The sequence below is a fragment of the Acomys minous genome (genome assembly GCF_964271855.1).
Source record: "Acomys minous genome assembly, chromosome: 19".
Lineage (NCBI taxonomy): Eukaryota > Metazoa > Chordata > Mammalia > Rodentia > Muridae > Acomys > Acomys minous.
This window is the reverse complement of record NC_140499.1, coordinates 34,652,199-34,676,038: the sequence shown is the minus strand read 5'-3', so window position 1 is coordinate 34,676,038 and position 23,840 is coordinate 34,652,199. Positions and strand designations below refer to the sequence as shown.

At 36.4% G+C, this 23,840-nt stretch overlaps 1 protein-coding gene across 2 annotated transcripts in view; it reads right to left on the bottom strand.

The window, feature by feature from the left end:
• The window catches only part of RNF13 (ring finger protein 13), an 89,276-nt gene that overhangs the window by 42,565 nt on the left and 22,871 nt on the right, over positions 1-23,840 (bottom strand). For both annotated transcript variants that reach the window (XM_084769357.1, XM_084769358.1), the window contains 2 exons: positions 23,482-23,562; positions 12,957-13,082 (listed from right to left, as the gene is read on the bottom strand). In XM_084769357.1, coding sequence (XP_084625483.1) covers positions 12,957-13,082; positions 23,482-23,562 — 207 coding nt within the window. The remainder of the gene's footprint in view (positions 1-12,956; positions 13,083-23,481; positions 23,563-23,840) is intronic.

The window sequence follows — 23,840 nt, the reverse complement described above, 5'->3', positions numbered from 1 at the left end:
AAGAAACACATGTGCACATGTGTGCACGTGCGCACACACACACCACCAACAACAACAACAACAACAGGAACTAACAATTGTGGGTCACTAATATCTCTCAGTATCAATGGAGTCAATTCCCAAATGAAAAATTACAGGCTAAAAAATGGATGAAAAAAAAAAAAGATTCATCCTTCTGCTACATAGAAGAAACACACCTCAACATCAAAGATAGGCATTACATGAGAAAAGGATAGAAAAATATTCCCCAAGCAAATGAACCTAAGAAGCAAACTACTGTAGCCATTCTATAGGCTGCAAACCAAAGTTAATCAAGAGACAGGGAAGGATCCTTCATACTCATCAAAGGAAGAATCCACCAAGATGATCTTTCAAGGTTTAACATCTTTGCCCCAAATGCAAGGGAATCCATGTTTGTGAAATAAACACTACTAATATACATTGATCCTGTCATATTTGATAAAGGAAGACATCAATACTCCACTCTCACCAATGCATAGGTCATCCAGATAAAAACTAAACAGAAAAATAATGGAGCTAACAGATGCCATGAGTCAAATGGTAATAACAGATATCCACAGAACATTTCACCCAAACACAAAAGAATATACTTCTTCTCAGCACCTCATGGAACATTCTCCAAAATTGACTATATACTTGGTCACAAAGCAAGTCTCAACAGATGCAAGAAAACTGTATACTATCAGACCCTGTATACTGTCATGCCACCATGGCTTAAAGCTGGAATTCAGTAAGGACAGAAACAACGAAAAGCCTACAAACTCACAGACACTGAACAACTCTCTACTCAGTGACTCAATGGATCAAGGCAGAAATAAGGAAAGAAATTAAAGAAGTCCTTGAATTCAATGAAAATGAGTGTATAACATGCCCAAACTTATGGGACACAATGAAAGCAGCAGTAAGACAAAGTTCATAGCATTAAGGGCCTTCATAAAGAAACTGCAGACATCTCATTCTAGCAAACACACAGCACACCGGAAAGATCTAGAACAGAAAGAAGCAAGCACACCCAAGAGGAGTGGATGGCAGGAAATGATCAAACAGAGGGCTGAAATCAATAGAATAGAAACAAGGAGAATGCAAAGAATCAATAAAATAGAAACAGTTCTTTAAGAAAATCAGCAAGACAGGCAAGATCTTAGCCAAACTAACTAAAAGGCAGAAAGACAGTATCTAAAATTTAAAGATCAGAAATGAAAAGAGGGACATAACAACAGGCACCAAGGAATACCAAAGAATTATCAGGTCATACTTTAAAAACCTGTACTTGACAAAATTGAAATATCTAAAGGAAATCTGGATAGATACGATTTACCAAAATTAAATCAAAATCAGATAAACAACTTAAATAGATCTATAACCCCAAAGGAGTGGGAGTGGGGAAGCCCAGGGCAAAACAGTTTTAGCTCAGAATTCTACCAGATTTTCAAAGAAGAGCTAATGCCAATATTCCTCAAATTAGTCTACAAATAGAAACAGAAGAAACAATGCCAAATTCATTTTAGGGGGCCACAGTCACCCTGACACCCAAACTGCATAAATATCCAACATAAAAGAAATGCAGGCCAATTTTCCTTATGAAAATGGATGCAAAAATACTCAACAAAATACTTGCAAATGTAATCCAGGAACATATCAAAAAGAACACCCACCATGACCAAATAGGCTTCATCTCAGAGATGTTGGGATAGAATATATACAAATCAGCCAATGTACTCCATATATAAAGAAACTGAAGGAAAAAACCCACATGAGGAGTGGAGGGAAGGGAAACTGTGGTCAAATGCAATGTATAAGAGAAGAATGAATGTGTGTGTGTGTGTGTGTGTGTGTGTGTGTGTGTGTAGTATATATAATGTATATGCAACTTACATCAATTTGTTTAACAATGTTACATAAAATTTCTTTCAAAAAAAATGAGAAATAGCTCCCAGCCAGAAGTTACTTCCTCTAATTTGAGAGAGCTACTTAGACTTTTTAAATACTCTAAAATAGTAACTGATGACCATGAGGATGCAGATAGTTGTGTGACAAGTTTCCAACATGAAAGATTTGAAGTGTCCAACTATAGTATTATTTAAAAATTCATGCATGATAAATATATCTTTATATACATTTTCAATTTTTTGAATATTTTAAACATTCAATTTTAAATATAAATTATATTTTAAAACTATAAATATTTGCATATATTAAATATTTAATATGGCAAGAAATTCTTGAGATATAATACTATAATTGATGCTTTCTATAAACAAGCTAATTAATTTCTTAAAAGAATTTTTAGGTCTAATATTAGTTTTATTTTAGTTAGCAGCACTACAAATACTGAAAACTACTCAATTTTTAATAGAAATAAAAGCTTTACCAAGTTCCAAAGAGTCAACGAAAGCCTGGGATTCAGGAATAAAGGTAATGTCTAATTATTCATTCTCTGAATCTGATAAATAGCTAAAGAGAACGAGGCTATCTGTTCATGGCAAATCACCTTTGTACAGCGAATTCTTTTCTATATTACCTGTGATGTTGCTAAAATACCACCAATGCACATATAAATAAGTCCAGATAATTTTATCATCTTATTTTTAAAATGAATCTGTGGGAGTGTTAAGAGGAATATTTTGCCCATATTTATGGCCCCATCATCTATAAAATAGCCTAACACAGAGTAGAACAGTCACTAATTAAATGTCACTGAAAGAGTTAAGGAAAAAAGATTAGGTATTTGTTTAGATCAAAAGTTCATATAAGTGGAAAATTGGGCAGAAAGGTTTTCTGAAGAACTTAAAAGAAACAGCTCATTGACATAGGCTCCTGAACACGAAGAACTTTAACTATTTTCACATTAGGCATAATGACAAGAAATCTACAATTAATATGGCATAGTATTCTGTACTTACACAAAGAAAAGGGCAATAATTAAGAACATACGTTTATTATTTTATTTTCTTCAAAAGCCATTTTATGCTAATAAAAAAAGATTTAAATTTTGTAAAGCTAACTTTACTTCTCTGAGAGCAAAGATATAGCATGTTAGGGCTCACAAAGCCACCATGGAGACCACAACGAAGAGCAAATAAGACAGTGTATGCCATGCACAATAGAGATCAAAGAAGCCCGGAAGCAGTGCTGTCCTTACAGAGGCCTCAAGTCTTCCTAGACAGCCAACGAGGCTGGGTGCTGCCTTGCTTCCTCCCACTGCCTCTTGCGGGCTCTATGGGGAGTGCATCTGCCTCATGTCCTTTTCTACACACCATCTCCGCCCACACTAGCCGTTCCCTGCTACGAGTGCTTTCATAAGTCTCTGCCTCCCGAGTGCTGGGGTTAAAGGCGTGCCACACCCGGCCCACATCATCAGTTTCTTAAGAGGCTTTCTCATTCCAAAATTATTTTTGAAATCTACTGTTGTTATTGTTCATGGCAGTGTTAGGGGTGTGTATAAACATGGGTGCACAATGGGTCAGGGGACAACTTTCAGGAGTAGTTCTCTTCCACCTTTACATGGATCATGGCATTGAACTGAGGTTGCCAGGCTACATGGCAAGTGGTATACCTGCTGGGCCATCGCTCCAAACCCTCACTCTCAAGTTACTAACACATAGACATGAACGAATGGATTAACAACAGCATGCCAGGTGTACGCATAAATAAAGTAGCCACTAAGTTCCTAAGACTTTATTAAGCAATTGAAGGGAATTACTTATTTCACATATCTAGCATGCAACTATTTCCACAAATAAAATGCAAAATTGTATTACTATCAAAAGCTGTTTCTGCTAACAAAATAAATGCTCCTAAAACAAAAAACTGTAAAACAACTAAAATGGGAATTAATTCTGTGATCTTATATTTAAACTCAAATAAATAAATAAATATATAAAAATTTTCAAAAATGTAACACTCTACCCCAATGTTTTCTTATTGTTTTACTGATTTTTAAAATGAAGAAGGAAAGTGAAATCAAGAGACACATTAACATATGAACCAAAATGCTTATGAAAACAAACAAGAAAAATATAGCCATGTTTAGAAACCATAAATCTCAAGTGTCAGTCAAATTAAATTACATTTTCAACTATGCAGCAGCTGGTATTTTTAAGAACACATGAGACAGAAATAAAACCTAAATCATTTGGTAATCATGTGCATGGTTTTACATTCATAAAATACAACCTCAAACATATGGTGTCAGATGGAAGCAAAGAATGAGAAGATTCATGAATAAAAAGCGCACATAGTGAATAAAAAACTAAATCCAAGCAGACATCAAAACAAAAAAATGCACAAAAAACCTACTGAGCTATATTACCAGTTTGCCTCTTAAGGGACTGGTCAGAGCTAAAGTTCAAACTGCAGTGAATATCCTGAATACTTCATATCAAATCAACAAATTAGATGCAACTGTATTATGTAGGGGACATCTAACAGAGTTTCAAGGAAATAAGCAAATAATCCTGTTATATAATTAGGCAGCACGTCAGAAGGTAGCACACAAGTCATCAATGTGACAGGTTGCAAAAGAAATCCTGGAAACGAATCGATAGTTTATCTTTTTCAGTCTGAACCAATTGGTAATAGCAACACTAATAAATATACCTCATAAGAAGAAAGAAGTGGTTGTGTTCTCAAGATGACCATGAATGAAGAACTCATGCATAAGACATTGGGAAGCTAAGAACAGGACATAGATAACTAAGTTGCAGAACAAAATGGTAAAAACAAAAGGAGCCTCTATTGCTAGACATCTGTATTATCTCCAATGTTCACCATGGTCCTACAATCTAGATATTCTTTTTACATTTTCAAAGTGAGGCAAGACAGGCCCTATTGTCAGCCACACTTGCGCAGAGCTGATATGGAACAGCGTTTTATTAGGTTAGAGAGTAGCCTGGGCTATAGTTTGGATCTAGAATATCCCAAAGATCTGGGTTAAAGGTTTGGTCACTAGCTTGGCACTGTTAGAAGGCAGTGGAGACTTAAGGAGGAGGGTCTTAATGGGATGTTTTAAGTGAGTGGGAGCCTGCCTTTAGAAGGGCTGTGCGACACTAGGCTCTTCCTCTGGCTCTCTGCTTCCCGTCCACTGTGAAGTAAGCAGATGGTTCTGCCACATGCTCCCAGGCAGAAGCAACAGAGCTATGGAATCATAGATAGAACTCTTTGAAACTATCACTAAAAAATGTATTTTTTCTTCATTGACCATTATCTCAGATAGGTACTAAGTCTGCAGGAAAGTAAAGCTAAACAGTACAACGGGATTTGCTGTTGGATCAGGACAAGGGCTACCAGCACTTAGCACTCACCAAGGCCAGAAAGGGAGACTGAGATGAGAAAGACCTGGGTGTATTCATATTAGTATTCTATAAGAAAAACAAAACTTATTAAATAAACAACCTGTGCCAATAAGAAATGTATTAAAATACTGGACTAAAGTAGAAACTTAGAAGAAACTGCTACAGCATAAAATACCTATATGGCAGATTTTATGGAACTTGAATGTCTACGAGAGAACATTTGATTTAGCGGTAGAAGAGATTTCTTTTTTCTTGTAGAAAAGACAGTAATAGTAAGCCTCCATGCAAAAATGAATTATAGGGCCAACCAACATAAAGGAAAGTCAGGATTAAGGAAAAGGGAGGAAATCAAAAGGAAGTAAGACCCAAAAGGAGCTGTGCGGGCTCCTCAGGAAGAGCTGCAGTTTCACTGGGGATTTTACTTGTTTGTTTTAACTTTGGGTTTTTATTTTAGAGGCTTTCAAGTTTATATCTTCAAAAACTAAGGACTTCAAGAGTAAGGACTCTAGATGAGACCACAGTGGTTCCTGAGGAGCATCTGAAAGAATTACAAATGATAAGTAAGATTTTAGACCACAGGAATGCAGGAAGGTAAGAGGCCTTTATTGTAAGCAAAGTTAACAATTTGAGACTCTCAGGAACTGTCCAAGGAATGAAAAGAAGGCCTATCCAAGGTCACATGCATTTAGGTCTTAAGTCTAGATCACTGCTATTTTAACATAAGGTAATAGGGGTTTTTTTTGTTTTGTTTTTTTTGTTTTTTGTTTTTTTTTGTTGTTGTTGTTTTGAGACAAGGTTTCTTTTGTGTGGCCTTTGCTGTCCTGGACTCACTTTGTAGACCAGGCTGGCCTCAAACTCACAGTGATCCGCCAGCCTCTGCCTGCCGAGTGCTGGGATTATAGGCCACCACACCCGGCCCACAGGCAACAGTACTTTTATATGTCCTGCCTTTCTGTTGGATCACAGTTCAGCAAAGCAATTAGAACATAGCAGTTTCAGAATTATGAACACAAAGATGTAAATTCACTGACGCTCTAGTGGCTGGAATTTATAAACTAGTATACCATAAAGCAGCATGCTATGTGAAGAAATCACTTCAACAATCTGCATGGCATGCCCTTAGGTTATACTGGGGCAAGAGCAAACAGAGAACTATACTCCTCCCATCCAACAAAGGCCAAGACCAACAAATAACATCTACACCAAGAACCTCTTAGTCTTTGAACTCCAGATTTCTAAATCCCAGCAAAAAACACAAACATGACAAACCAAGTCAACATGCCTCCTCCAGAAACTAGCAATCCTACTGCAATAGACCCCCCAAAAAGCAATTTAGCTGCAGCACAAGACAAGGTCTTCAAAATAGTAATTGTGAATATGCTGAAGAACATTAAAGAGAATATAAATGAAGACCATGAAAACAGAGTAGAATAAAATAAAAACAACTCAAAGTATAAAAGTAGTTATTTAACAAAGAAATAGAATTGCGAAAGAAAACTCAAAATAAAAATTCAGGAAGTCAAACAAAAAGGTCAGAGGTAAACTTAACAGAGATAAAAAGACTTGCTTGAGTGAATTTCAGGTCTTGAAGATAAGGCAGAAGAAATGGATAGTTCAAAGAAAATGTTAAATCTAAAAAATCCAGACAAAGGACCAGCATGGTGTTACATACCTTTAGTCCTAGCACTGAGGAGGCAGAGGCAGGCAAATCTCTAAGTTTAAGCCTGGCCCACCTTCAGGTCAGCCAAAGCTATATATTGAGACTCTATCTATGAATAAATAAATCCAAGAACAAATCATCCAAAAAAGTATGGACATTATGAAAAGAACAAACCTATGAATATTATAATAGAAAGAGGAAGGAGAAAGAACTCAGGTCAAAGTTACAGAAAATAATTTTAACAAGATCACAGAAGAAAACCTCCTTAATGTAAAGTGTTATCCAAGAAGATTCAGGAGGCATTACAGGGTACCAGATAGACAGGACCAAAAAAGAAACTCCCATGATACACAATAATCAAAACATTTAATGTACATAACAAAGAAGGGATATTAAAAGCTGCAATGGAAAAAGAGCCAATCACATATAAAGGTAGACCCATTAGAATAATGCCTGACGTTTCAACTGAGACTCTGAAAGCCCGAAAGGCCTGGACAGATATCTACAAACTCTGAAAAAAACACAGATGCCAGCCCAGACTACTATGCCCTGTAAAATTATAAATTACAGTCAACAAAGAGAAATATTTTATGATGAAAACAAATTTAAGCAATTTCTTCTGTCCACCAATCCAGCTCTACAAAATACGCTATAAGAAAAAGTTGAGTATGAAGAGAAGGTTAACTACACCCAAGAGAACACTAGGAATAAGCAATCCCAAACAGTTGGTTACAAGAGCAGAGGAGTAGAAGAGGAGGCAGAAAGAGTAGAGGAGCCAGGGAGGTATGGGGGAAACCAAGGAAACAAGGCCCTCGAAATCATCATGAGTATCTGAACATGGATACAACAAATACAAGGGCACCCAATTCCATAAAAGAAATACTACTACAGCTAAAATCACTTATTGATCCTAACACAGTGATAGAGGGTAATTTCAATGTTTCATTCTCACCAACAGCCAAGTCATCCAAACTACATGGAGTTAATTAACATCATGAATCAAATGGACCTAGCAGACACCTACAAAACATTCCCCCAAACACTGAAGAATGTGCTTTCTTCTCAGCTGCCCATGGAACTTTCTCCAAAATTGACCACACATTAGGGCACAATACAGAATTAACAGATAAAGAAAACCTAAGTAACATCTTGCAACTTATTTAACCACCATGGCTTAGAGCTAAATACCAACACTAGAAACAGAAGGAAGAGGGAAAACAACTCACTGCTGAACCAAAACTGAGTCAAGCAGAAACCAGGAAGAAAATTTTAATCTTTTTAAGAACTGAGTGAAAATGGAAACACCATATACCCAATTGAAGGCAGTTCTAACAGGCAAGTTCACAACACTAAGTGCCTATGTCAAAAAAGTAAAGGCATCACAAACTAATAACTTAACGATATACACTTGAAAGCTCTAGAAAAACAAGAACACCCAAAAAGAGTAAACAGAAGGAAATAATCAAACTCAGAACTAAAATTAATGAAATATAAACAAACAAAAACCCAAATATATTTAAAAAACAAAACAACAACAACAAAACCCCAAAGATTCAATGAAACAAAAAGTTGGCTTTTTGAGAAACTCAACAAGATTGGCAAACCTTTAGCCAAAGTAACCAAGAGAAAGAAAGAGCGGGTCCAAATTAAAATTAGAAATGAAAAGGGAGAGAGACTGGACACCAAGAAAAGCAAGAATTAAGGATATAATTTTTTTTTAAAAATTGTATTTCCCCAAGTTGGAAAACCTAAAAGACATTGATGGATTTCTTAATATATACAACCTACCAAAGTTAAACAGGACCTCATCCTCTAGTGAAAAAGAAACAGTAATTAAAAACCTCCCCACCTCCTCAACAAAAACCAGGGCCAAGAACTCCAAAACTTTTCAAATTAACTAGAAATGTAAAAATAATTGCCAAAATCTTTTTACAAAGCTGCTATTACCCTGTTGTTGTTGTTGTTGTTGTTGTGTAGGGTTTGGGTTCTGTTTTACGTGAGGTCCCACTATATTGTCCTCATTGATATCAAACTCCTAGGCTTAATCAATCTTCCTGACTGACTCTTCCAAGAAGCTGGACCTTGGAGCATTGTGAATGTGCAACTTTTACATTTCATGAGGAAGGAAAAGTCCTAATTATTTGTATATATCTCAATTCTAAGAGAATATCTATAATATTGCTGCTTAAACAGTAACAAGGATAACTATCCGCCTTTTAAATAAACTTTTCCTTTTGCCTGTGGCTTTGTTCTCCCAGAGCCATAAAAGTTTTCTTCAGTCACTGTAGACAAAAATATTCCTCATATATACTAAATTTTCCAAGCTTTGTCAAGTAAAGCGCACCAAGCATGACTTGAACGTCTCTGGTTAGTGACGCATCGCCATGAACAAGCAGGTCTTTCTCTTCAGTGACTGTTAACCGTTAGTGCCTCGGGCCTCAGCCCTCATTCCTGGCAGACTGCTAAGTCATCTAGTCTCCTTCCACCCTCACATTCTTTTCTGTAGTAGAGAAAGGAGGAACTAAGCCCAGGAAGAACTACTCTCTTTTAAAAAAATAAAAATAAAAATAGTACACGGGAATCCCAAGAAAGGCTGTCAGCAGCATATATTTCAGTGCAAGGGTTTGGTGGCATTTACAATCAAGGAACGGAAGTGAGTGTGTTTCCTTTCTTGAGGTCGTGCTGCCAGACTTGACCTTCTGCCACCATATATACCCTCCGCTGCATGCTTTCAGAGGCTTAGCAATGGAGTGAATTTCTTTCTCTAGCATATATTTTTGGACTGTTAAAGCTTCTTTGTTGTGTTGAAAGTTATTTATCCATTTTGAGAAAGCCAGAAAAGAGAAGCTGGGGTACTTCGAACTTTAAAAAGCGAAAATCTTACGATACGTCCCATACCACACTTTAAAAATAAAAATGTGGCACACAGGCAAAGAAGTATTAAATATTGGGAGATATATTTGATACTAAAATGAAAAATGAAAAAAAATTGATTTTGCAACTGCTCAGGTCAGTTTCATTGATACAAACAAAGAGCTAGCCTAAATCAGTATTTTTTACTGTCACACATACTCACACATACTCACACACACTCACGCACACTCACACACACTCACGCACACTCACACACACTCACACATACTCACGCATACTCACACACATACTCACGCATACTCACACACACAAAGCCCTTTCACAAACTGACATTATTTTTCAGCAGCTTAAATTAGTGACTCTAATGAAAAAGTTGCCTAAACATTCAAGTGCTAGTTAAGTCTTAAAATTCCATCCCTTAGTTTTTTATGCATATTAAAATGAAAACTCTATTCATGCTTATATTTATGTAACTTTTTATGTGGTGACAGGATTTATATTCCAACCAATCTTCCTATTTCTCAACCTAATACAGAAGAAGTGGCATCCCAACACAAGGCTTCAAGAAGTCAATTAACACAACCGAAAGATACCTAACTGCATCTGCTATCTGCTCACAAAGACTGTCTCAAATGACAAGGATTCATATTGTCCTAGGCAAATAACAGTGACAGAGCAATTACAATCAGCATGTTGATTCCCAGTGCCACCCAGTGATAGGTCTCGAGTACACATATTCTTTGATTTCCACTCACCGTTCTGGTGTCTTAGGCCCTATATTTAAAACATAATACCCAGAGCTATATAAAGTATAAGATATAATGCTAAAAAGCTAAATTTAGAAGGAAAAAATCCCAACAAGCCAATAAACCTTCTGGCTAGCGTTAAGCAAGAGGGGGAAATAGTTATTGAACAAAAAGAATACCCTTTATTCACAAAAAGAAGTAAAAACAGTCAGCCATGGCGGCATACGCCTTTAATCCCAGCGCTCAAGGCAGAGGCAAGCAGATATAGTGAATGAGACCCTGTATCAAAATAGAAGTATAAGCTTTTCCTGACCTGAAGAAATACCGTTTCCTTTCAAAGGATTTTTCAAGCACAAGAGAAAAGGTAAAGACAGGAACATCACTGCAAGTTCAAGACCAGCCTGGACTACACAGCAAATGTCATGCCAGCATGGCTACATATTTACATCTTATCTCAAAAAGCAAAACAAAGCAAACAAATAACATGGTTCAGCAAGGAGGTGCTTGCTGCCATGCCTGACAATGAAGTAACACTCTACAACCCTTGTGGTAGCAGATTAGAACTGACTCCTACAAGATGTCCCCCAAGGAATCTTGGACCCATCCTTATAAGCAGCTATTACAGGATGTTTCACTCTTTTTTTTTTTTTAAGATTTATTTATTACATATACAGTGATCTGCTTGCATGTACACCTGCACACCAGAAGAGGGCAGCAGATCTCACTATAGATGGTTGTGAGCCACCATGTGGTTGCTGGGAATTGAACTCAGAACCTCTGGAAGAGCAGACAGTGCTCTTAACCACTGAGCCATCTCTCCAGCCCTGGATGGTTCACTCTCATGGATAGTTTGATGACATAAGTCATCTTCTTGCCTAGATTTATTCATTCTGGCACATCAGAGTAAACTGAGCATCCTAAATTCTGAACTAATATACAATAACAATGATACTTATCCTGTGCAAAATTCTCTACATTGTCAGGTCCCTTGACAATTATTATTTTTTTTAATGAGGTGTCATTTTCTCCCATGTAATGGAAGTTGAGGGTCAATGGTTCAGAACAGCATTTTTTTAAAGTATGATCAAAGTATATAAGATGTATGAAAATAATATGCTGTGTCTACCCTGTGAGAGAGCTTTCAGTGTGTCTAGTACACAGTTCTGCCAGATGGTCAAACAGCCTGAAGTCACACCTTACAGCAGCACTGGTCCCAGAGCTGTAAGTGACACTAATACTGCTCTCAGATCCCCACTGCGTCCAGTAGATGAAACAATAGAGCATTCCACCACAATACTGAGCTCTGAGGGTTGTGGGAGCCCCTGGGGCTGACTATGCTATGAGCAAATGACAATTCATTGACTAACGGTAGCCAATTAGCTGCTTTCTATGCCTTACTTCTATCTCTTCATCACCGTTGGCTGATCATGGTGCTGGGTAGAATGCTCAGAATCAGCTGTGACTCACAAATTATTTTTATATTGCTTTGGTCAAATTAACTCTAACTGGCATAATTAGCTTGAGAAATTTTCCTTTTAATCATAGTGAGAGCCAGATATACTGGTGCACAACTTTAACCCCAGCATTGGAGAGGCAGAGGCAGATGGATCCTGTGAGTTTGTGGCAGCCTCATCTATATAGAGAGTTTCAGGACACTCAAGGCTACATAGAGAGACCATGTTGTTGTAATTTATTATTATTATTATTATTATTAGTAGTAGTAGTAGTAGTATACAGTAATAAATACAAAAGTGAGATGATGATGATGATGATGATGATTATTATTATATAGTAATAAATACAAAAGTGAGATGATGATGATGATGATGATGATGATGATGATGATTATATAGTAATGAATACAAAAGTGAGATAAGTTCTATAGTGAGTTCTACTTTACTATATGAAGTGTTCCCAACTATGGGGAAAGAATAAGTGCATTACAAAGGAAATCTTGGTGTCAGTGTTAAAAAAGGTAAGGGTTAAACAGATTATTCATACTGTAAAACGTTAAGGCATAAAATTGAAGGTTTAAGACACAGCTCAAGATAACCAAAAAAAACCCTGAATTCTTAGCACTAACAGGAACAATTTGTATTCAATCTTGCTAAAACTGAGCCTCCTAAAACTAACGTTATCTTCCTTTTCCCATTTCCCATTGACTACTAAATGTGTAAAGTTTATTTTGAAACAAATAAGACTTAAGTAAAATTTCTCCCCAATCTTCTCTTCTATATCCTTGGGCTGGCCTCATTCTTACTTTAATCTGAATAATTTAATATGTTGACATATCTTTCCTGAAAGGGGGACAATTATAATTAGTAACTAAAAAAATTAATACTATCAAGAAGAAAATATTACCTTTATATCAAAATTACAATCTAGTCTTCTGATCAATACGATGAAAGTGCCAGATGAGTTGTCTCTTACTGGTGGAGGCACTATGGGTTCACAAGCATTCTCTGGTTTCGAGTTAATCAAAAAACCCTGAAAAGGAATTAGTAAGACATTATTTCTGTTTCACTCAATAAGTCAATTAGCTTACCTCCACAGACATGTTTCATTAGTTTCCAGTGTTTTATACTATTATAGATATATTTTCTGGTAACTACAGTTGTTCACAATTCCAAAGCTTTTAAAGTAGAATCTGGGTTCATAATCATCTTATTGTTTTTTGTTAACAGGTTCAGTCCTTCAAACTATTAAGGTTTTTTAAATTACACAGTAAGTCAATTACATCAAAAATAGCCACTCCTAGCATGTTAGTACTATTTCCCAACAGTGGCAATTTTAAACCAAGATATATTTTAAAGTTAGCTTTTACTTTTTACATTATCAAACAAGAAAAAGGCATACATTGCATTATAAATAAAATATTCTAGATTTTTTCCTATATCAATACTCTGCTGAGTATATGTACATATGTACAAATACATTAATTTCTATGTTGTCTTTAATAGTTAAAAGACAAAGATCAAGCTTATGAATGAGGTGAATAGTTTTAAGATCATACTATACATACACAAGAGAAAAGTAATGTGTTCATTTAAAAATGAAGGTATAACAATGGAATTTCTTCAGCTGTAAAGAAAAATAAAATCTTGATATTTTTAGGATGGCAAAAGCCAGATCCAGAAATAGTCTGTGCTCTTTCTCAATATGTGGAATCTAGGACACAGATTGTGTGTGTGTGTATGTGTGTGTGTGTGTGTGTGTGTGTGTGTGTGTGTGTGTGTGTGTGTTGAACATAGTAAGGGGACCATGATGGAGAAAAGAAGAAATCGAATGAGATGGAAAGGAGGGGAAAGAGAGAGAGATGCAATATATATGACATAAACACAGAAGGAAGGTCTACTGGGACATAGGAAAAGGACAGGCAAGAAAAAAGCAATAGAGATGAGGTCCAACAAGAACAGAATATGCGTACGATAATGTCAAAATGAAATCCACCTACTTATATATAAACTTAAAAAAGAATTTTTAAATTTTTTAAATTAAAATTACAAATATGTTAGCAAGATAGCTATTTAAAATTTTAAAAAGAAAACAGCAAAATGCTTTCCCCAAAATGCATGATGGTTTAATATCAGAAAATGCATTCATTTGAAAAGTCATATTAACAAATTGGAATAGAAAAACCAAATGTCTTGACATAGTGGACCAATAAATACCTAAAACTTATTTAGGTATTTGTAAATTATAAAGCTTATTTAAAAAGAAATCAACAAAGAAAGCTATAGCTCTTCATAGTTCCGTATGGTGTTAGAAATGGTCCCATGAACCAATTCTTAGGATTTACAGATTTCTTCTGCCCTAAGCTTGGCTTATGACAAGAACAATACTTTCACCTGCTTCAGGAATGAAAAGTGTCAGTCCTTCATTTAACCACAGAATGTCTTCCTTGACTTCATACAACACTTGGTTTTGAATGTCCCAGAAAAAGTACTGAGGCCATTTTCAGTATGGCTATTGGCTTCATATATGTTAATACCCTGTTATCTGAATCCCTGAATTTTTTGCATGCTTCTCTGAAAACATTTTAAATCATGCTAAATCATGGTGCAGTTAGTCCTTTTCAACTCATTTATAACCGCAATTAAGCTCTGCATACTTAAGAAGGCACAGAGCTCAAGTGAAGACACTATAGAACCAGGAGCTGCAGCACAAGCCTGGATCCCAATTACTCAGGAGGTTGAAAGTACCAGAAAAAGGATAGATGAGTATAAATAGAGAAGGATTTTTGCTTTTAAAACTTTTACATATAAATCTAGCATAAATTTTGTACTATTTTTTAACACAAGCAATACATAAATCTCAAAAACATGTGCACTGAAAGTCCTTAAAATAATCTTTTTGCTTAAGTTGATTGACATGTCTTAAATTATTATTAAGTATTTTCTTTCCTATGGATTATACTATAGCTCATTATTACTAGTCTCAAATATGAGTCACTTAAAATTAAGTGCAAATGAAGTCTGTTTCATCCACAAAGCCCACCAGAAGGCAGAGTGACCTTTGCCAACATGGCAGAACTTTCTGGCCCCTAAAATAAGAGTGGCCAAGAAGGTGCTACCTTGAGCCAGATTTCGTGCTTCCTAACACTCTCCAGCCCCAATCTCTTCGCATTAAAAGACTACTTCCTCTGCTATAAGGATCTTCTCACACCTAGCTTCTGGCAGGAACACTTCATATACTACTTGATATGTAGGCCTAAGGACCAACTACCAAGACTGAAGAAACTCAATGCCCATTTTCTCTCTTTTGTTATTTTAATCTTCTGATAAGCAAATGAAGATACGAAAAATAGTGAATGCTAACTGACATCTCAAATCAAACATAGTTAATGCATAATACAACAGTTATAATATATTCATATGTTGTCAAAACTTTAAGGACTATGATATTCCTAAACAAAATGCATAAACATCTTCCAGTGTGTTGAACTATCCATACTGAACACATCTGTATTAGAAATAAAACATTAACAGCACTTCAGAAGCTTCCTCAACCCTCCCTACTAGTCAGTGCACCCATTAGGGAATGACACTCTATGGATGCCAACAGATTATATTTGTTTTTGCCTAATTTCAAGTTTGATACAAGCATATAGTTTGTTTGACAGAAACATACAGTATAGTAAATGCTTTTGTAGACTATTTTCTGTACAGTACTTTTAAGACTCACCCTACTGTTACACACACACACATACACACACACACACACACACACACACACCATTTCCATTTTTAGTATTCAACTGTGACATGTATCACAAGTCATTCAACTATTAGTGTATATTTGAGTGGTTTGTACTAAGCTTGGGAAAATCTACGGAAGAGGAGGAGGAAAAACTATAGGAGCCAGAGAGATATAGGACACCAAGAGAACATGGCCCACAAATCAACTAAAAAGGGCTCATAGGAGCTCACAGAGACGGAATCAGGAATCACAGAGCCTGCATGGTCTGTGCTAGGCCCTCTGCATACATGTTATGTTTTTTAGCTTGGTGGTTTTGCAGGACTCATAACAGTGGAAGTGAAGGTGTCTCTGACTCTTTCTTGTCTCTGTCTCTGCTCTTGGGACCCTTTTCCTCTCACTGGGTTACCTTACCAGCCTTAATATGAAGGTTTGTGGCTAGTTTTATTGTAACTTGTTACGCTGTGTTTGGTTGATGTCCCTGGGAAGCCTACTCTTTTCTGAAAGGAACCTGAGGAGGAGTGAATGTGGGAGAGAGGGAAGGTTGGTGAGAGGGGAAGGTCTGGGAGGAGTGAAAGAGGGGAAACTGAGGTATTATGTTATTACATATTATTATATAAGGAATGCATATCTAAGAGAAGAATAAATAAAAGAAGAATTTAAAATCCAAGAAGTAATAAAGGAAATAAAATAAACATTCTAGTCAAGTTTTCAATGATCACATGTTTGTGCATGTATTAAATACATTTATAGAAGTAGAATCACAAACTGTCAAAAGCTGGGTCGCAGGGTATTACATATTACTAAAAACTAACAAGACATTCCCAATATAGCTTGGGCTACCAATTTCAATTGGAAGAGTCAAATAACCTGAACATGAAAACCATATTGAGCCAGGCATGGTAGCACAAGCCTGTAATCACTCCACACACTTGAAAGACTGAGGCAAGAAGATCAATGTAAGTGGGAAACCATCCCAGGATATACAGAGACACTTGCTCAAAAAAGAAGATAAGAGGGAGGAAGAAGGAAAGGAGGAAGGAAGGAGGACGGAAGGGGGGAAAGATGATCATGAGCTGAGCAGACATCTTCAATCCTAGCACTTGAGAGCTATAAATGAAGATCAAGAATTCAACGCCACATAAGCATACATGCCATGGCACATGGATAGGGTCAAAGGACAACTTTTGAGAGTTGTATCTCTCTTTCCACTATGTGGGTCTCAGAGATCAAACTCAAGTCATGAGTGTATATACATACATACAGACACAACACTCATAAACATAAAATGAATTTTTTTTTAAGAATAAGCAAACTCAAAAAAAAAGAATAAGCAAACTTAAATACAATGAAGTTAAACAATGGCACTACAGTGGATGCATTAGCTGTGAAGGTGGCTAAAGAAAAAATATTGTATGACATGGTCACTGCTTTTGATGTTTCCATTTGGAGACAAAACCAACTATCTGAACAATATGACAAAATAGAATAATACACAAAACTAACATCTTTTACCTTGTTCTAAACATTAACCTACCATTATAAAAGTAAATTAAGTTTCCAGCAAACACATCACATTTCAGACCAATGTTGCTACTAAGCAACATTCTCTTCTCTTAGGACAAAGGGTAAAATACAACACCTATAACCCTGACAGTCATATTTTCTGCCCATTGAAGGTATATAGTAATTAAATACAAAATTTTACTGGACCAAAATTCGAAAAATCTCCCCACAAACTCATTAATATAGTTGTAGTGTCTCAAAGTTATGTCTCACTTTGTACACTCTACCAACAACTTATTTTGATTATACAGCTTACTAAGATTTATTTTATTTTATTTTATTTTGGTTTTTCAAGGCAGGGTTTCTTTGTGTAGCCTTGGCTGTCCTAGACTCACTTTCCAGATCAGGCTGGCCTCAAGCTCCAGTGATCCACCTGCCTCTACCTCCCAGAGTGCTGAGATTACAGCATGTGTGCCATGGTTATTTTTAAAGTCTATCAACAACCTGAAATTTTTCAAAGAATACATTGAAATATGAAATATAATATATGATAATATTATTATTATTTAAAATTAAATATTATTTAAAATGTTATACCATCCCTGAGGCTGGGGAGATGCCTCAGAGGTTAAGAGCACTGGCTGCTCTTCTAAAGGGCCTGTGTTTAGTTCCCAGCACCCATATGGCAGCTCACAACTGTTTATAATTCTAGTCACAGTAAATCTGGTTCCCACTTCTGATCTCCTTGGGCACCAGGGCACAAAAGTGGGGCACAGACATACATGTAGGCAAAACACCTATATATATAAAATAAGCAAAATAATAACAATAAAACATTATTTATTAAAAATTTATAAAACTGGAAATAATTTTTTTTCATGTTAATATTCTAAAAACATTAATAAAATTTCTAAACCAATAGGCTTGTTTTTAAATGCACTATGATTTGAAAAGAAAAAAGAAGGAAAATTTTAGATAGTACTTTTCCTTCGTAATTCCTTCAAGTGAGAGGTGTTGACTAATTTCTCTTCAAAGGACTTAATAATTAGCATTTATCTATTACTAAGTTAACAGCTATACCAGTAAGGCCTGGTTCACCTTTCTGCTTCAAACAATTAGAAAACCAGACAAAAGATACGTAACATCAGTTGTCAAAACGCTGGACAATAAAACAAGACAGGAATCTGACAAGTGTAAAGCAGATGCGCTCTACAGACACCTTGATTTACTGCCAAGAGAGATCTCAGAACTCAGTGCAATACAGAGGAACACATTAGAGACTGTAGTCATTGAGCTGAGGGGTCAAAGTTCAGAGTCTAGGAAATAGGGTTGGAACTGGAATGCCCGATTTTGTGGGACAGAGTATTGCAGCAAATGGAGGTAGAAAGAGGGTGCTCCAGACTGGCACAAAGGGGTCCACCCAAGTACCTGGCTATGTACATGAGGAGCCTACTACCACACGGAGCAAAGGATTAATAGAAAGGAATAACCCAGTAGCCCTGAAAGTTTGCATAAGGGTCAGACTAGTTTATGTTCCCACCAAAGCAGACTCCACTCCAATTCACAGAATCTAGCAGTCATCCTGACAGCACTTCCTCCCAAGTTCACCACAAAAGCTTTAAATGTTTGAAGCAAGTGAAAGGGAAAAACACAACTATTAAGTTATGTGGAACACAGCTACAATAGAACTTCTGTGGAAATCAGAGCACTAAACAACCGCATTAGATGAGAGAGAAGTTCTATCAAATTAAGAGCCTTATCTTTCAACTACAGTAAGACAACATAAGACAAAGATGAAAATAATAAACTATAGCCACTTTTTCAAAGGCATGCTCTTCAATGTTAGTAAGCTTATCACAAAATACCAATCAAAACCAGAACTAAGTTTTAGACTTAATTCTTCTGTCCAACAATCTAATAATTATGGCACTGTGTTAATATAATATCTTACCTCTCTCCGCCCCTTGTCCCCTCCCTCCTCCCTCCTCCCTCCTCCCTCCTCCCTCCTCCCTCCTCCCTCCTCCTCCCCTATCCTTCCGGGACCACACAGTGAGGCAAGTGCTCTACCACGGAGCTATATCCACAGTCACCACTTCTATGGTAAAAGTTCACGTGTGATTGTTAAAATTAATATTTAAAGCCATGTGTGGTGCTGTATGCCTTTAATCCCAGCACTCAGGAGGCAAAGGCAGACAGATCTCTGTGAGTGTGAAGGCCAGCCTCGTCTACAAAGAGAGCTCCATGATAGCCAGGGCTGTTACACAGAGAAACCCTGTCTCAAAAAAGAAAATTAATATTCCAGTACATCCTTCCTCTTCCTTCTGTCTTGGTCTCCTTCTACCTTCCTATGTGGCTGATGACACCAGCATATTCATTATATTATGTAAAAGTCTGAAATGTATTGAACCAAAACTAAGGACATATGGAAAGGCCATGAGGGAAGGATAATGAGTAAGCTAATTAAAATAAAACACACACACACACACACACACACACACACACACACACACACACACACACACAAAGAGTTTAAGTGGAAGTACCCTGAATAAATGGATAAAGTTGCTCTCAGAAACACAGTTATTAAATGAAAATGCCATTGCTAGTAGTATGCTGCCTCCCTATAAATGGTTAGGCAGAGAGGCTTCTGATTCAATACAGAAATCTGCCACAGCTGTTGGCTGCACACCAGACTGCTGAAGGCGCCTCATACTTGGGTCACAGGACATTGAGGGATCAAGTTGGAACTGGACTAGAAACTTCCTAGTGGCTAGCTCCAACAGTACAAGGAAGTGCTCTGTTGGCTATTACTGCTGCCAACAGTCTTACTAATTTGTGGAGCCTGGGTACAGTTACTACAGATTTATAAATGGCCAAAGTGCTGAGAATAAAGGACAGTCGACTATGTGGCCACAAATGAGACTATTAAGCTCCTCCAAGGCTCAGGAAACATCACACTAGAGGAGTAGGAAAGAAGAGAAGATCTAGAGAGAAGAGGGATAGACTGACTGTGAAGCACAATACCACACTGCACTGTTGATGCCACACACTGCTCATGATTAGCAGCATATGACCTCCACAAGATCAGGCCTGTAAACATCCTAACAGGGAGAATGGCAGGTATTGGCAATTAATGGTGGCTGGGGAGAAAAGCCCAGGAGGCCACATGTCTTCCTTAATACCCACAAGTACTTAATGATTGCCCAAGAAGAGAGACAAATTTTACCCCACTGATATAGTTGTTGGTAAGATGCACATGTTCCTATAAATAACCTCTCACCCAGGACCCTGCAGCAACCCTAATAAAACTCACTGAAACATCAAATTATAAAGAATAAAGTAGAAGAATAGAGAGAGTAGAGTAGTGAAGAGTAAAGTATAAAGAGTGGAGTAGAGTGGATGAGAAAGAGTAGAATGTAGGTTAGAGTAGAAAGATAGAGTGGAGTGGAGTGTGGAGTAGGAAGAGTAGAGTGTAGTACAGTAGTAGAGGAAGGATGGCCATCTAGGGACAAGAAGCACATAGAACATGAAATAGGACAAAAAAAGAAGCTTTCTACTTCACATTACAGTCAAAACACCAAATACACAGAACAAAGAAAATGCACTAAGAGCTGTCGGAGACAAGACCTAAGTTATATAAAAATGCAGGCCCATCAGACTTAGAGCTGAATTTTCAACCAAAGCTCTAAAAATCAAGGCTTAAAAAGGTACATTTCTAGTTCTGATAGACTGTATCTGCCAATCCTGACTGCAATACACAGCAAAATTATGTCATAATTGAAAAGAAACTAAAACCGTTTTGAGAGCAAAATGTTTTTTTTTTTAAAGACTAAAAGAATTTATGGCTACAAAGCCCATTCTACAGAGGACACTGAAAGGAATATTGGGTGCTGAAAAGGATAACACATTCAAGAAGTTATACACCAAACACTGATGAAGGTCAGTGATGGTCTTAATGCGCGATCAAAAGACACAGACTAGTCAATAGTTAAGAGCACATACTGTTCTTGCAGAGAGAGGACCCAAGTTTTAATTAGTGATTCATGTGAGGCGACCCATCCCACTGCGGTTGATGCCACCCTTGGGCAGGTGTTCCTGCAGTATATAAGCAAACTCAGCAAGCCACGAAGAGCAAGCCAGTAAGCAATTCTTCCATGGACTATGTTCCAATTCCTGCCTCCAGGAAGGAGAGAAAGAAGTAACTGTTGAAAGTTGTCCTTAGGCCTCTCCATGTACACTGTGGTTCACACATGTGCAAACACACACACACGATAGTTAGATAGATAGATAGATAGATAGATAGATAGATAGATAGATAGATAGATAGATAGATGATAGATAGATAAATGTAGCAAGTTTTTTAAAGAACTAAAAAGTGCTGCATATGTGAAAGGACCCAAAGGCTTGTAATACTTAACTCTGAAAAGAGAGTTTGACTGATACATACGTATAGCTATAGAAGAGACAAAGGAAAGCTTTTCCTTTTCTAATATGTTGAGTATGCTGTTTAAATATGCATTACAATGAACAATAACCACATGATATTGACAATATTTTTTAATAATTTAAATTCTTAAAGAAAACTAAAGTGGATGTGCCCATTGCAGAGTTGCACACCATGCTGATTGAGAACTGAAGATTCTACATATGTGCATTCTGGCTTGTACAACACAACCTCACACTGCTTTTGAGGAATTTCAAACTATTACATTAGAGAAAGAAGAAAACCATTTTTAACCACAGAAGTAAAATTACTGAAACTTTAAACTCAAAAAAATAATGTGGAAAACAACTGATATTTCCAATATGTAAAGAACTCTGGCAAAATACAAACGTGTTAATTTTTAAATAGGTATACAGCATTTATAGCCAACTAGCTCTCTCAATGTGTGAGGGTGTGTATGCATGTGTGAGTGCATACATATGTGTTTGTGTGTATTATACAAACAGAAAACTAAGGTGTTTAACCTTATTGATACTTCTGGTAAACTAGTAAATATATGTAATAATGAAGAAAAAAGGATGGTCTCAGACATTACTGATAGAATTTTAAATTACCTTTAACTTTCTGCAGGACATCCTGAACTCTGTACCAAAATTTAAAACATGTATACCACAAAGAAAGCAATTCTTTGTTTGAAGATATACCCCATAGAAATAAATACAACAGGATGAAAACATTGATTAAGGAAGGACTGATAGTGCAGGAGGCAGAGGCATGAGGATCTCTGTGAGCTTGAGACTAGCCTGGTCTACATAGCAAGCTCTAGGCCATCCAAAGCTACATAGTAAGACCCTGTTTCAAAAAAAAAAAAAAAAAGGAAGATCACACAGCAGTGTTAGTAATAAGCTAGAAAATCTAAATGTATACTTCAAAAAGTTAAAATGTTCAAAACCCACAGTATTTCACAATATTGGAAAGCCAAGAAATTCTTAAAAATAATGGAGGTCTTTTCCTATCAGTAAGAAAACTTGATATAGAGGTGCAATTAGGGGAGCAGGAACCAAACAGCAAGTTTCTATAAGTGTAAATATAGCTTCATTATTATATACATAAATATCTACATAGACATGTATATACACATATCTAAAAATGCATACATAACATATAGCCTATGAAACAGGTCTGAAATGCCATGTGCTAAATGTGAACATACCTAGTGTCAGCTAATACAATGACAAGTGATTTCACTTTCTTCTTCATGTTCATGTGTATATAAGTATATGCACACTGCAGACTCAACCCAGCACCTCACTCTTACCACTTCAAAATTGGTTTTGGTTTTTATTTTTTGTTTTTGTGAAAAAGGCCTCACTATTATGTAGACCAGGCTGGCTTCAAACTCATAAAGATCAACTTGTCTCTGCTTTCTGAGTGCTGGCATTAAAAGCATGCACCACCATGGATTGTTTTTTCCTTTTTTTTTTTTTTTCTTTAAGATAGGACCTCACTCTACAGCTTAATCTAGCCTCAATCTACAGCAAATTCATGGCCTGCTGTCATACCCTCCTGAGGGCTAGGATTACAGGTATGCAGCATCATGCCTGGCTTAAATGACGTCACCCTTTTCAAATGACTACTTCAGGGTTTATAATAAATACTAAGAAATGTTTTCACTCAGTAAATGACCATTAAAAGCACCTTAGTAAAATCCCATGTGCCTCAACATTAGTATCGTCTCACCTTTAAGCCTTCAGTTGGTAATCTGTAACCAAATCTTGCTGGAAGGTCCTCAAATGTCTGAGATGCATTTTCAATATTATACTAAATATAAAATGTAAAAGAATCAAGTTAAAATCAATTTATATGTTATATTTTCAGAGTTTATTAAATCACATAAATTATCATTTCTGTAACTCTTATTTACTACTATAGCTTATCACAAAATAAGAAAAAGAGCATCAATCTTAAATTAAAATTAACAAGAATAAATTAAATCATTAAACTAGCAAGAATAAATATAATTTATATAAACCACTCAAATTTGATGTATTATTAAACACCAACAGTAATTGAATAACATTATCTACTGTTTTCTGGGT